The sequence below is a fragment of the Drosophila innubila genome (genome assembly GCF_004354385.1).
Source record: "Drosophila innubila isolate TH190305 chromosome 3L unlocalized genomic scaffold, UK_Dinn_1.0 0_D_3L, whole genome shotgun sequence".
Lineage (NCBI taxonomy): Eukaryota > Metazoa > Arthropoda > Insecta > Diptera > Drosophilidae > Drosophila > Drosophila innubila.
In genome coordinates, this window is record NW_022995376.1 from 19,308,489 (window position 1) to 19,324,432 (window position 15,944).

Consider the following 15,944-nt stretch of genomic DNA (forward strand, 5'->3'; position numbering starts at 1 on the left):
ATGACACATACACACAGACACACACACACACCCATACACACACACACACTCATACACTTATATACTTAAAGTAAGTTAGGAGTGAGTCGTCTGTCTCTCTGTCTGTCTTTCTGTCAGGCGTTGTGTGTTGTTGCACTTCTCGCTTTCATTTTCTTTGCAGCAAAAGTAAAAATAATTTGCTTGTCGCTTGTTGCTGTTGTTGTTGTTGTTGCTGCTGAATTTTTTTTCTTTTAAATGCGAGAAAATCGAAAGTTTTTCCACACGCCATAAAGCAAAAAGAAAGTGCAAGTGCAACATGCGGCCAAAGAAAGGAAAATCAAAACGATGAAGACGGAGTGGGAGATGGAGATGGAGATGGAGGAGACGGCAAACAATGCCAACGGGCTAACGGGCCAACGGGGCGTATGAGCGACTTGCTGTGGCCAAAAGTAGGATGCCATTGTTTGTGGTTTTGCTGACGAGTTTTTGCTAGCAATTTCTTGTTTTTGTTGTGGCATTTTCGTTGTCAAGTGCAAGTGGAAAAGCATTGGTCAAATGAGCAGTCGCTGTGATGGCCAACAACAGCAGCAACAACAGCAATAACAACAACAACAACAACAGCAAATCAGCTGCACCATCAGCTATTTCCTTTGAACAACATTTAATGCTATCTGCTGTCTGTTGTCATTTTGTCGTCTGTCGTTTGTTGTCTGATGGCTTTCGATTTCGTTGAGGTTTAATTAAAACCCATAAAAGTCGCTTGTAAGATGTTGCCATTATCCAGGATTGTCTAGGATACTCCATGTTTTTTTCTGCTCTCATATCTTCTATTAAACTATGAACTATATACAGATTTAATGCATAATTCTTAAATATGTATGCAAAATTGCAGTCTGCTTCAATAACAAGTCCAAGTTGAAGTCGAAGTCGAAGTAAGAACAGAGATTGCCCAAAAGTCAGGGCTATAAATTTAGCTGTTTCAGCTAGTTGTTGCAGTCGAAGAGCAATTGTAATTGTCATGTTACAAGACTCGCACTTACACGTTTATTACTCATACGCAGCATGAGCCAGCTAAGAGTTGACAATGTTTATTGTCTTGTTTCTGTTTTGTTTTTTTATTATTTTTTTTTTTTTTTTGGTAGGTTTTTTGGGGTCCAATGTTTATTATAACAATGATGATTATGTCTTTCACTGACGGTCAAGTGCATTGTATATACAGTAACTGAACTTCTGCAACAATTTCTTTTGTTTTGTTTTTGCTGTTGCCGTTGTTAAGAAATGGGGAAACAGTTGCGCTGAAGGTTGTTTATTGTGAGGCAATTTAACTGCTGAGCTAGTTACTTTTTGAATGAAAAGGTGAATGCCAACATAAACTACAACGACACAACGTTAAAAACAATTATAGTAAAAATACGTTGAAAATTTCCTGAAGATTTTGTCAGCTGAAAATTAAAGCTTTATCATTTATTTATTGCAGACAGAGCTACAAGTTCTTTTAATTAGATATGTATGATAATAATATTGATAACTTTTCAAAAATTGTTTGGTAAGAGCTTGAACATGTAATTTATCCCAACCAGTTGATAATTTATTCTCTTTGCTCAAAAAATAAAAAATCCAACATTTATTTTTAAATATTATACACTTTTAACTTCAAATATTTACAAAATGTATCTATAGCTCTGTTACATTTATTTTTGAAACTTCTCTTACTTTTTATTTTGAACATTTGGCTGCCATTCTCACTTGAGTGACTCCTTGAATCTCAATTCATAGCTCCAGGTCAAATGTTGAAATCCTATATCTATCAAGCTGCATTATCTGTCTTATCTGATAGCATTAGAATCAAAATCGTCAGCCATCATAAATGGGCGTCCGTTTAACCTACAAGTGACCCCGCCCCGACCGCCTGCAGCGCAGACAAAGAGCCAACATCCATTGACCAGATTACCGACCGCTAAACAAAGAGATCCATCCCAACTCCTCCCCCTTCCACTGCGGCCTTACAAAACGGGGCCCGCCTTCAAATCAGTAAGCCCTTTCCCTTCCCCTTCCTCTTCCTCTCTCTTTCTTCAGCTCACTCTCTGACAGTCGAAACCGTAACAATTACAAGTCTGCTGATTTTGCGTGAATGAGAAGCACAAAAATAAGTTTGACAAACGTCGTTGCCATCGTAATCGACAATGAAAGAGAGGGAGAGATAGAGAGAGATTTTCGGGCTTCGCATCAAGTCTGCAGGTTATTCGGGGGGAGTCGGTGCTTAGGGGCAGCAAATGGAACTGTCGAGATAGGAGCAGGGCGGGACATTGCCGGGGTAAAGCTAATGCTACTGGGTTTGAGTGCATGGCGCGTGTATTAGATGATATGAGGTCATTCACTGCTGTGTACTCCCAAAATGTTGTCTCGCCGTCGTTGTCGTTGTCGCTGTCGTTGTCGTTGTTGCCGATGACGCGGCGACTCGCATCATTTTCTCCGGTGGATCCGAGAGTAAAGGGTGGGGGAGGGAGATAGGGACTGCAAGCAATACCCGAACCATCAGTAAAGCGATACATTTCCGACACTTCCCAACCATCGTACGTATGTCTGGACTGAGACGTCGCCGACTTGGCAGGAACAGCAGCAGGAGCATGTACACAGAAAAAAAAGTTCGGCTTAAAGTCAATCCAGTGTTGTGTCAATAGCTAGGCTGAAAACCTCCAACATTTTGTTAAAGGCTCGGTTCGGCGGTTCGAGCCATAGAGCAAGACATCGGTTCGGTTCGCGAATCGGTTTATATACCCCCTGAACCCAATGTTTGGGTTCGAGCCTTGGTTCAATTTCATACAAAAAATATTTGTATTGTTATACATTTTTCTCTACATTTTAAACTAATTAAATTTTTTTTTAAGAAATAAAATTTTGATGATAATTCAAATTTATTTGAAAATTTAAATATGACTTATTTTAATCCGAAGTCTCAAATAATTGCGCAATATTAGAAAACCATAAAATTTATGTAATTATTTTCTTTTCTAACCGAACCTTTTATTTTAGAAATCGGTTCGGTTTTGGTTCGGGTTCGCAAAGTAAATATTCTGAAGGTTTCGGTTCATGATCCGGTTCAGGCTGCTTAAGAACCCCCAGCCGTGGTCAAAAGTAAAGTAATAACGGATTTTCTTAAATCAAGTTCAAAATACTTGATTCGAGCACGATTTATCTCAGCAATATTTTGATTTTCGAGGTTTTGTAAGATTTTATTTAGTTAAATTAAATATTTTGGGGTTATTTTACTTTTTAAAGATTGAATCGTTGCCTTTCTATTCACTTATTGTATCAGATGAACTAAAATATCCTTAATACATACCTTTAAAAAACACATATTCGAATTTTCGATATATTTTTCTTTCTGTGTAGATTTTTGCAGTTGTTGTCGCCGTCGTCTGTTCAATGACTTTTGTTAAAACATGAAACATGAAGCGACTACACAAGCCTAACCTCCAACAACCCATACTCACATCCTCTAAGCAAATCTGAGACTGAGGTCTCATACTTGAACTCAAACTCAATCCCAGTTTCAGTTTCAGTTTTAGTTCCAATTCCAACTTCGATTCGCAGTCAAGTCCCGAGAAGTGAAGAAGGAGTCCAGTCAAAGCAGAGCCACCTAATGCGCTTCCTCTTCAAAATTCTTTAACGGCTCTATGTCTGTGTCCCTCTCTCTTTCACGCTATTTCTCTATCTGTCTGTGTGTGTGTGTGTGTGTTTGTATTGAAGCCAAAGGAGCTGTCTGTGCTCCCCTGCCATCTTCCTCCTTCGCTGTCGGTACATTGGACTCATTTTGCACTCACACTAGCTTAACGAAAGTATGTCTGTGTCGCCTTCGTCGTCGTCGTCGTCGCCGTCGTCGACGCCTCATTAAAGTTCTCCCCATGGCTTCCACCCCCTGCACCCAAAACGCCAAACTCTTCCTTCAGTTTCATCTTCTACTGCTCTTGTTCTGCTTCCTTTATTTGCAATATTCAGACAGACACACACACACATGATGAGCTCTCTGTATGTATATGTAATGAGAAAATCTCACACACACACACACACGCATTGCCAAGTAAATGGAAAGGCCCCCAACAACTAAACAAACGGAAAGTGAAAATTTGCTCTACTGCCATCGTCAAACGGTGTCGGCAGCAGAGAGAGAGCACTTTTGCTCTCGCTCTCTCGCACCTACTCTCTTGCCAACTCACACACACTTGCATTGAGTCATAATCGTGTCGATTGCACGACGATTGCAGCAGCAGCAGCGACGCGACGTCGTCATCACCACCGTCGTCTCCTGCTCACTTGTCGCACTCTCTCGCACACACACGCACACACACAAATATTACACTCACTGTTGCTGCTGCTGCTGTTCCCCCATGATCGCACAGCCCTTTTGACTTGGCCTGACCCATTTGGGAGCCCAGATAGCTGCAATTGCTCGCCACTTGCTCCACTGAAGTGAACGCACTGGGTCTGGGTCGCACCAGCTATTAGAAGAGAGCCAGTATTTCTAGTTACATGCCCTGTAATGTAACTATGTATTCACATACATATGTGTGCATGTGATTGTGTAAACTTGCATAAGTGTAAATGTATGGGATCTGTAGATTTGTCTGACAAGGAAATACTAAAACCCAGTAACTATGTAAGCTGGTAATTAAAAGTCTTTTTTAAAAATTATAAAAAGAAACTTTAAAATTGGAAAAATTTTTTACAAATAATAATTAATGAATTTAGTTAATTTATGATATCGAGTTGAGAATTTTAATATTTCAGCTTTTTATTAAATTTACTAAAAGCAGTCAACACAAAATTAAAAAAAAAAAAAATTAAAAAAATTTAAATTAAACAAAGATTACTACGAGTACATAACTCCAAGTTTTTTTAATATTATCTTAATACCTTAAATGTTATTAAAATAAACATTACAAGAATGCTTAAATTAAATTAAAATTTCAGAAAAAAAATTAACACCTCTGTTAAGAATATATTACTTTTAAGAAACATTCTTGGTACGGACGTCACAAATTTAGTTAATTTTGGGGAATATGAACATGTCTGCTCTTATGTATGTACATACATACACATGTATGTATTTTATAAAATTTGCTGATTGTATGCATTAGTATTCAGCAAATGTTTTTATTCCTGCACCACTGTCCTGGTTGCTGGTTGCCTATGCCACACACTGGCCCCAAAGGAGAAATGCAATGCAAATGCGCATGTGGCACACAAAATCCCCCTCCAATCAACACACACACTCAACGTTACAAAAATCGCCTCAGCTGCAGTAGCAAAACAGATATGTGCGTACATACAGACACTCAACTTACATACTTACGTAGATACGTACATAAACAGCAACAGCAACAAAAGCAGAGAGCGACAAACATTTGCTCTCGGAACGCAAAACTGTTACGTTTGCATTGCCAGCGACAGTGTCGGCAACTGCGACTGCGACGCCGACATCGTTTTCGCAATAGCAGCTCCAACAACATTTTGTGGCTCGCGCTCTTCCAGTTGGCGCGAGCCGAGCAAGCGAGCCCCATTCAGTCGCGTCGCTGTCGCTTGCTCATTTTTTTAACTCGCCTTTGCCTTCCCACCTGTCTCTCTCTCTCTCTCTTTCTCTGCTGTGTGTGTGTGTGAGTGTGCCAGTGTGTCTGTGAGTGGGGCGCGCGCGCGCTTTGCCAGAAACATCGACGTCGACGTCGACATCGACTGCGGCATCGACATCGACAGCGGCATCCACATTGAGCACGACAACGACAGCGCACGCTGCAGTCGCGTCGCAGTCGCCGCCTGCAACGTTTGTTTGCGCCTAATAAACACTCGGCAGTGCTTTTAGTGCTGACTTTAGATTTTAGTTTTGCTGATACCGTAAGAGATAAATGACGTGCCGCGGCTGACAGCAAAAGCAAAAGCAAACGTAAAAGCAAAAGCAAAACATACGTACTAGAAGCTAATCTAAATAATTTGTTGCCTTTACGTTAAACGTCAAACGTTAAACGGTAACGTTTCCGCGTTGTGCGCTGTGCGTTATGCGTTGCATGTTGCACGTTAATGGCCTACCACAAAAATGTGTTTAAGTGCAGGCAACGCCGGCAAACAAATCTGCAAAATTGGTGAATTGAAATTACCTCAAAGTTGTAACGTAACGTAACATGTGCAGCGTGTAAACATCGTGTAATCTATAAAAAAAAAGAAAACAAAAACAAAAAACTGCTAAAATGATAATGGTGCAACATTTGGTGGCTGCCACAGCTCACAATTTTGCGACGGCGGCACTCTCAAGCGTTTCCTCATCGTCCAGCTCCATTTCCATCTCGAGTTCCAGTTCAAGTTCAAGTTCGAGTTCGTCATTATTATCGCTATCATCTGCCTGCTCCACATCCTCAGTCTCTGCATCTGCCTCGCCAGCGGCCTCGCCCACAGCTGCCGCCTGTGGCACGCCCACGCCCACACCAGTCGCCTCGCCGCTGGCGCCCACAACGCCCACATCGCCAGCACCAGCGCCAGCGACAGCGACAGTGAAGGAAACGCAGCTGGAGATTGAGTCGGAGAATGTTGAGTCGAAAGAAACCACAACAAAAACAACAGGAGAAGAGGGAGCAGCAGCAATCGAAGGTGCCATAGATGAAACCAAGTCAGACCGACAGAGTCCCAGACTTGCAACAGCAACATTGGAAGCAGCAGCAGCAACTGTTGTTGTTGTGGCAACAGCTCCCAGCAACAGTGAGCCTGAAAAGGAGCTTACAACAACTGAAGCTGCTGAGGAGGCTCAAGAGGAGACAGAGCCATCAGATTGTCGCGAGTTCAAAGTGCTCTACAATCACCTGAGGCAGCAGCAACATCATCAGCAACAACAGCAGCAACAGCAGCAGCAACAACAACCACAATCCGAGCCAGACAAAACGCGCAGCACTCTCGACGATGTCTCGAAGATACTTTGGGAACGCAAGCAACAGCTGCAACGCAGCAGTGTCATCACCAGCAGCAACGAGTTGCAAGTGCAACATCAGCAGCAGCAACAGCCACAACACGAGCAACATCAACAGCAGCAGCACCAACAACAGCAACAGCAACAAATGAGCGATATTGAGGATGAGGAGACACTCGAAGAGGATGTGGATGCGGATATTGAGGCAGATGCGGATGATGAGGAGCTGTTGGATTTGCAATACCAAGATGGCTATGACTCACCCCTGGATCTCTCGCTGAGCAGCACCGCAACAACAGCGAATGCCACAGCGGCAACAACAACCGCCGCTAGCGTCAGCAGCAGGCGACGTGGACGCACTTACTCCGGCACCGAGTCCGATGACGAGGCAGCGTCGCACTGCGAAAGGACGAGGATGCGTCTGAAGCCGGCAGAGCGTTCAGCGGCCTACAAGAAGAGCTTGATGAAGCGTTACTGTAAGTGAGAATCAAGCAAAGAATTCAGATTTGACATATGAGATATGAAAAAGACTGACACGCTACGATATACCCTATAGTCCATAATATATATACATATATATATATATTTGTACTGTCTAAAACATTGGCATTCTATAGATACGTTAAATCAATCTAGAAAATATATGATTCTATAATTGCACTGAGCTGCCTCTTATTTTTCAATTGCTACAGGGTATAAATTATATCTGAATATTTTTAGCTTAAGCAATATATCTAGATTCTAGAAAATGCTATTTTGTTATTTGAATCTTTTGACAGTTTGCTTTTTATGATTACCTTACTTTTTGTACAGGGTGCAAAATATTTTTAACTAATAATTTGGGTTTTTTGAGCTTAAGCCTTTCATTTTGCAATATATCTAGAAAATTATATTTTGGTTGTTGGAATATTGTTAAATAGATATATAGAATATTGGTATCTAGAAAATATCATTTTGACTCACTGTGTGAATTAATAAACTGAGCTGCCTCTTCTTCATTTCTACAGGGTGTAAAATATTGTTAACTGAATATATTGAGTTTAAGCTTTTTGTATCTTGAATATAATATTTTGGAAGTTGAATTATTTTCAACTAAATGTTTCCAAAATATATACAGAAAATTTTGACCCACTGTTTAAGCATTACTTATTTATGCTCTGAGCTGCCCCATTTTTAATTGCTACAGGGTATACATAGTTTTAGCTGCATATTTTGACTTTTCGCTCTTTGCTTTTGCATCTTTCACTAGACGGCATTGTGAAATGTCAATTTGGCAATAGCAACAATAAAACGCTGGTGAATTTATAACAAACAAACATAAAAAATTTGTGCTCCCCCAGCAGTAACAAAACAAAAAACAAAAGACGTCCAAACGCAAAATAAACATTATTTAAAATAGCGCAATTTCCGCTGACGAAGACGACAACAACAACGACAACGACAACGACAACGACGACGTCGCTGCTTATGTACGTCGCGTCGCTGCCAACGTAGTCTGAGCAAAGAGCGGTGACGATGGTGGCGGCGGCGGTGGCGGCAACAGCGGCAGCTTCGTAACAGTTTCCTAACCCACCTCAACAATTTTATTGATTACTTTAGGCGGCAAACGCACAGCAACAACTACAACTACAACTACAGCTGCAGAGCCACGTGAGAGCGAGAGAGCATGCTAATGGTGTTCGAACTTCGAAGAGCTTTCTAGTGCTCACTTTGCTCACTGTCGGCAATGCCGCTCAACTATCAAATGCTCTCTGCTTTGCTATTGCTTTTGCTTTATGCTTTTTGATTTTATTTTCGCGCTGCATTCACAACGTATATGTAAGAGTGTGTGTAACGTAAATTGTAATGTTGTTGATGTGTGAGCGTGTGTGTATGTGTATGCGTTAGTTTGTGTGAAACAGTTTCTCAGTCGGTTGAGCGCTGTTGCTGTTGTTGCTGTAAAGTGCCAAGGCGCCAACTGCGAACTACCAACTGGGGGACTACTGTGTATAGGTATGTTTATACGTATGTGTGTGTGTTGGCACTTGTTACATACATACATATGTACATATGTATGTAGACTGAGACTTGCTGGGTAACCCTTATTTATAAGCAGGCAGCAACTTGTTTCCTCTATTTGACACGGGCGTCTGTCTCTTTTGACTTTTGCAAACGTCTGTTGAGTTTGCTCCGATTTGGCTAAAGGGAATCTCAAGATAAATACGAAAGTCTCTAGATGTGAACACACACACACACACACACACATACCTGAATACATACTGACGCATTTGTGTGAGAGTGGAAAGAAACGCAATCCCATACAACGAGAACAATCTATGTACAAATGTATATACCATATAGTAATATACATTCGTAAGTTCGCAAAAGGGCGTCAGGTACTTGAGTATTTGTATTAGCGGAAATGCGCGTCGCTCGCAGCTCAACAAAGTGGGCGTCTCGTTTAGAATTGAGAAATGGGGTATAAAGAAGGATTGTTGAGTTGGGGATTGTGGATTGTGGACTCGGGTTATTGAGCATATGGCAATGACAGATTTATGCAGTTGCCAGTTGTCTTGGCAACTGTGAGTGAATTAAGAGGAGCAACTTGCGTATAACTTAATAAGAATCTTTTATATACACTAATAATATGAGATATTACGCACACGCATTTTTAAGAAAAAATTTGTAGGTCTTAAGACTAGTGTTTTTGTTTCCTAAAGTTGTCTTTCATAAAAAATAAAATATTAAAAACAAATATTATATTGATTTTAGAAGCCGGTTATTTTTTTTATCAGTATTTAGTTAAAATAATAATTACTATATATGAGTAGATTCATCCGTTCTAACTCTATTATTTATGATAAATTACCGCTATCACCTCTTTTTTTATAATTTGCATGTATTCCCTCATATTAAGTCCTCTTAAATAACCCTTATTGCACCCTATTTACTTCCTATACATAATTTCAATAAAAAAATGCATTATTATATTGTTGACTTTTGCAGTAATGTGGGAGTTATCGCTGCTTAGATAAAACCCGGCTTTTTGCTATCCTTTTCCAAATGCCAATACATATATACATTTGCATTTGTATGCATATTATGATTCGCTCTTTAAAATGTTCAACAAGAAACCGCAATGGCCCGCAGAAACAAAAAATACAATTGTGAAATGCTGGTTCCTCAAAACAAATCAAATGCCAATGTGTTGAAATCAGCAAAAGCAGCTGAAACTGAAGCTGGAGTTTTGCTTTCCTGATTCCTGGCAAACCCAACGACATTATCATCATCTTAAACGTCATTATCATGCAAATTCCTTTGAAATTTTCACCCAAATACATGAAAAATATTTCGTTTGTTTCGTTTACAAAAAGTCTTTTGGCAAAACTTTAGTTGGTTACATATTTGTTGTTGTTTTTTTTACACACAAATACATTACGTATACGTACATCTGTTTATATGTATATTACATTTTCTTCTTACAACATGCAATCATTTTTATTTTAACCTTTTTTCCTACACGACTTAATATTTCGCTTTTTGTTTTGTTTTGGTTTTGATTTTGTTTTTGTTTTACCTTCAACCTTTTGAGGTTTCAACCATAACATCGCTGTCTCATCTTCTCCCTTTCCCATTACCTTTCCCAGTCCCACCGCCCACACCGACACAAACACACACACAAACACAGACACGGACACAAAAACAGAAACAGAATGCGAGGCAACTTTCAATTGCGACATGAGACGAAGAGCGCAACGAGCTTACAAGCTGTTACGCTCTCGCTCTGCCTCTCTATTTGCCTTCCTCTCTCTCTCTCTCTCTCTCTCTCTCTCTTGGTCGCCTTCTGCCCTGTGCTCCCCTTTACATGTAAAACCAGCCCAGCTTCAGCTTCTGTAAGTGTAAAATTGTATGTCTCTGTCGATGTCTGTGTGTGTGTGGTGCTTGTGTGTGTGAGTCGGTGTGGGAAATAGTGGAAAAGAGCGACATCGTTGCCGTCGTTGTCGTTGTTTCCCCTTTCCTCCTTCCCTTTTGCCACCCCACGAGCTGCACAACGAGGTCTGTTGCTTTGAGGCCTAACGCAAAACATTTTGAGGTAGGTTGGGAATAGATTGGCAACAACTGTGAACACACACACACACACACACACACACTAACATGAACACATATACATGGTCATAGAGAGCGCGACAGAGACAGAGCGACAGCGAGATAGAGAGAGATGAACGCGCGGAAAACTTAAATTTCTCGTTTCAGCGCAAGAAATTAGCAAATCATTTTCTTTAGCTTAACCCAAATACAGTTGAGTTTTTAGAATTATGTAAGCTCCAGTCTCGATATCTGTCTATATACATACATACATATATGTGCGTGTGTGTGTGTGTTTGTGCGTGTAAGTTTTGTAAGCGCAATTAAATGCCAGTGGCAGTTCTCTATGTATTTAGTATTGGTTGAGGTCTCCTTATCTGTCCATTGATTGCAGTGCGATAATTGATAATACCCGTAAGCATGAAAAAGAGAGTGAACGAGAGTGCCTATGTGTGTGTCTGAGTGTATGTGTGAAAACTGAGATTATGTCACATGGCAAATACTAGACTACACGACACACACAGTCGCAATGCAATTACAAAATCTGATTGGGAAAATTAGCTAATCAGACAGCGTTGCTATTTATTGTTGCTTTATTGTTTCCGATTCTACATATTGTTGTCGGAGACAATGTAGAAATGCTATGCTTAAGGGGTCAAAGTGCATAGTGCAATGAATACTTTGCTAACATCAATAGTATATTTAAAAGCATCTTTAATATATTTCTTAAATTCTTAGTTTTAATTCTGCAACAAAAATAGAAATTTGTTGAGCACGCAGATCAATTAGCACTTGTAATGCCAAAATATTGGCGCGTGACATAAAGATAACAATTTATTTATTCTTTAAGAATTCTGCAGAGAAAGTGCTAATTGTGACAAGTGTGAGAATTAGCGGCAAAGCGAAAGATGAGAATTTATTGATATTATGTAATGTCCGCTAGGAAAGTACAATCAAAGTAATATATTTTTTTCCCGAATTAATTAATTTTTATATGGTTCAAGTGTAAAAAAAGAGAATTAAAGAGATTAAAAAAAAAACACATATCAATGTTTCTTCTTTGTCATAACAATTATCTGAGATACTAAATATCTAATTCTTTAATTTCACCTCTTGTATCTCATAAAAGTTTGTTCAAAATATATATAAATTTTGTCAGGCAAAGACAAGCTCGATTAGTATAAATACATATCTACAGATGATGTCAAAAACAATTCCATCTATGTATGTACATACGCATATGTATTTATCCCATATCACAGATAGCTACACAATTCCCAAATTTTTTTTGTAAAGGGTATTCAAATTGAAATCGGAAACTAGTAACAAAAAATTACAAAATTCATTTAGTTAGCTAACAAATTGCGCTTTAAATGACTCAATCTGCATTAAAGATATGCACATTGTACACACATCCTCAAATAAATAATAAATAAGAATACATACATACATATGCATGTACCTAAAGCTTTTTTTTAATATGCAGTCCAAAAAACGAACACAAAAAACACTTGTCGAAATTATAATATACTTAAATTTATTCATCTGTACATATTTACATACATTTCTATATCAAAAAGAAATGGCAGCCGCAATTAATAAATAAAACTCGTATCATGTCTTGATGCGGAAATATTGATGAACAATTTTGTAGTCGCTGCGTTTTTTTTTTTTTTCATACAAATATTTATTTATTTTTGTGCTGCTCCTTTTTTTGATTTTGTGTGTTTCTTATATCTTAAATGTACAAATATATTTATACAAGAAATAAAAAACAGCGACAAAAAGTAAACACACAGATATAATACAGATACAGATAATGAGAATTTGCTTCATACTCGTATACTTTATATGTATGCATGTATTTGTGTACAAGCAATAAGAATCGCACACATGCTTCGTTTCGACACTTGTGTGAGTGCGTCTCGCACTTGTTTGCATGTGTATGCGTTATCCGCGAGACCTTGAACTTGAGACTGAATTTCCAAAAAGCGCACAAGCACAAAACACACACTCTCACACAAACTCTCAGGCAAACAAATGCGCCCAGCGACGACGCGACGTCGAAAGCGTCAGCGACAGCGACAGCGACTCACAAATACAAGAACAAAAGAAGCAACAACACATGATAGCCGACTGCGGTTTTTTATTCTTTGCACCCCTCACACACCACAGAAGGCAGCAGAGGAGACAGCAAAGGCAGCGGATCAGCAGAGGCAGCGACAGAGAATGGGCAGAGGCAGAGGCATGAAAGCCAAAATAAGTCAGGCAGACAACAACAATGATGCACACAGAACAGGAATTTAACCAAAAGAGCAAAAGAGAGAGAGTGCGAGACTGGGAGAGTGGGAGAGAGGCGCATGTGAGAGCGCCAGCCGAAAACTGGGAACGGAAAGTGGGAATGAACTGGGAACTGAGTTCGCTGACGGAAGCAGTCCCATGATGGGAATATGGCAATGCGGGAATGCTTGAAGAGAGCTTAAGGAAGAGGACAGGCAGCGGCAATAACAACAACTTGTACATACATACATACATACATCCATATAAATGTACATACAAATGTACATATGCATGTACAATAGCCAAACAAACACATAAATTATAATATTTAAATATAGAACTTTTGAGTTGTTGTCGTCGTTGTCGCTGCTGTCGCTATTGTTGTTGTTGTTGTTGCTGTTGTTGTCGCTGTTGCTTTCTTTTGTCTGTGTTTCTGTTATTCGCATATTACTTTTGGTTAATCGGTCGTCAGCGTCGCAGTTGTTGTAGCTGTTACTCGTATTGTCATTTGTTATTGCAATTGTTGTTGTTGCTGTTACACTCAAATTGAAATTGCTTTCGCTGATGTGAAACACACACACACACATATTCACTGTCACACACATAGGAATGCACATAAATTTTTGGCTCTTGTTATTATCGTTAGCTCCGTTTTTGGCAGTGCAATAAAGTATATATATGTACATATCTACATACAAATGTACATACAGTTAGTCAAGAAACTGTTTTGACAATATACAAATTCACAAATTTTAGCTTGTTCTGAGAATCAAAACAAAGAATAATAAAATAAAAATGCATAAAAATATAAATTTGTATATATATTTTTATAAAAATAAATTTTAGATTTTGTCAGAACACTTTCTTGACAAGCTGTACATATAGCTCAATTATTTTTATACAAACAAACAATTTAATTTCCTGTGTAAGTGAAATATTGTCAATATGTATGCAAGCGAATAACTCAAAGATTTGCAAAGCTCTTTACCACAATAAATTTTCTTATTAGTTTAATATAGTTAGTAAATATGATTTACTATAAATTGACATAATATTCCTTTGTAATACATTTCACTAATTACATTAATTCCCTTACCTAATTTTTTATTTTATCAAATTATTTATCTGATTAAAAAACTCTTTGCAAATCATTTTTCCATTCACAAATAATGTCTGCTCAAATCTCCTAAATCGATTTCATAATCTTAGCTCATTTCTTGTAGCTTTATAAAAATGTAAACGCACAAAAGAAATTATTTGATTTATTAATCATAATCTGACCGCCCACAAAACAAACGTAAAATAGGCCAGTAAGTAAATGACGCAGCAGCAAGACAATCAAAAACAACAACACGAACACTCATACTCATGCTTAAACAGGTGATGTTGTAGTACCTGACAGACAGCGACAACAACTAGTTGTTGAGACTACTCAACTATGACATATCCTGTAGCAAGTTGTGGAGTATAGTTTTTGAATTGAATTCCCTTTCGCACATACAACCCGAGTACGCACTAAAGACAACTAATCATAGCAATAACAACAATAATGGTAACAACAGCAACAACAACAGCAATAACAGTAACATTACCTACATTGACCTACTATTCGCAAATGCTGCGGCTCCATTGTGACTGTGAATTGTGAATTGTGATGTAACTGTCCCAAAACGCCGCACACATATCAACGAGGCAGTTCAAGTCCAAATTCGGGCAGGGAAATAAATACATAATATATAAATAGGCAAAAGATATATGTACATATGTACATGACTTTACCGTTAATTATACAAATAGATACACATAGATACTTAGATACGTAGATACATATCCCCAGGCATGTTGGCCAATTTTGTTTTCTCATAATATATTAAAATGTTGTTGCTTTATACTGTATTTCTTTTAATTTTATTTTTTATTAGACCGCATTTTTAGAGGTCAGCGCACATTTGGCGCAAACATTGCAATGCGAAATGTGTAAATGTGTAAATGGGTGTCTTGGTTCGTTTTGTAAGTGCCGCTTAATGCAGCATTCAATATTGCGTATGCGTAATATGGTTATAGCACATATTGCTCATACGCCTGTTGATCCCAACTCATTCTAAATATTTTAAGAAGCTTGCGCTTGCTTGTGTTATTTTCTTAATTACTTATTACAAGTGAAAATAACACATTACGTATACGCCTCGTGAGCTAGTCACAATGTTAACACGTCACACATACGCCGTGTTAGCCGGGTCAGATAGAATTCTTAACTCGGCAACTATTTAACGAATTCTACACAAGAAATATTCAACTACAATTGACAGGCATTTCCGCCAAGCAATTTCAGATTTAGGCAATAACAAAAAATCCAAATACCCAAAAGAAAAATTCTACAAAAATTAAAAAAAATTGTTCGTGTTTCGTCTAATGTTTACAGTTTCCGCCAAAGAAATAAAAGTTGTTTTCTTGTTGCACAAAAAAATATTTGCTGCAGTTTGCACTGAAACGAGGGTGGGAGGTGAAGTGGAAGCGGAAGAAGAGGTGAGGAAGAGAACAGGTAGTAGAGTTGTTAAAGTTGCAGGCCACAGCTGATATTGTGATTTTGTTGTCTGCCCGCAATTTCCGTCACGACTTGTCGATTGGTTTTTTTTATATAAATATGTATGTGTGTACGTATGTATGTGTG

General features: G+C 38.6%; 1 protein-coding gene across 2 annotated transcripts in view; it reads left to right on the forward strand.

Moving 5' to 3' along the window:
- The window catches only part of LOC117786389 (ecdysone-induced protein 74EF), a 38,782-nt gene that overhangs the window by 17,825 nt on the left and 5,013 nt on the right, over positions 1-15,944 (forward strand). Inside the window, exon 1 of one of the 2 annotated variants that reach the window (XM_034624605.1) lies at positions 5,421-7,404. The exons of the other annotated variant lie outside the window; for it this stretch is intronic. Coding sequence (XP_034480496.1) covers positions 6,219-7,404 — 1,186 coding nt within the window. The 5' untranslated portion in view covers positions 5,421-6,218. Of the gene's footprint in view, positions 1-5,420; positions 7,405-15,944 lie in introns of those variants that run through there. 2 annotated transcript variants of the gene reach the window in all.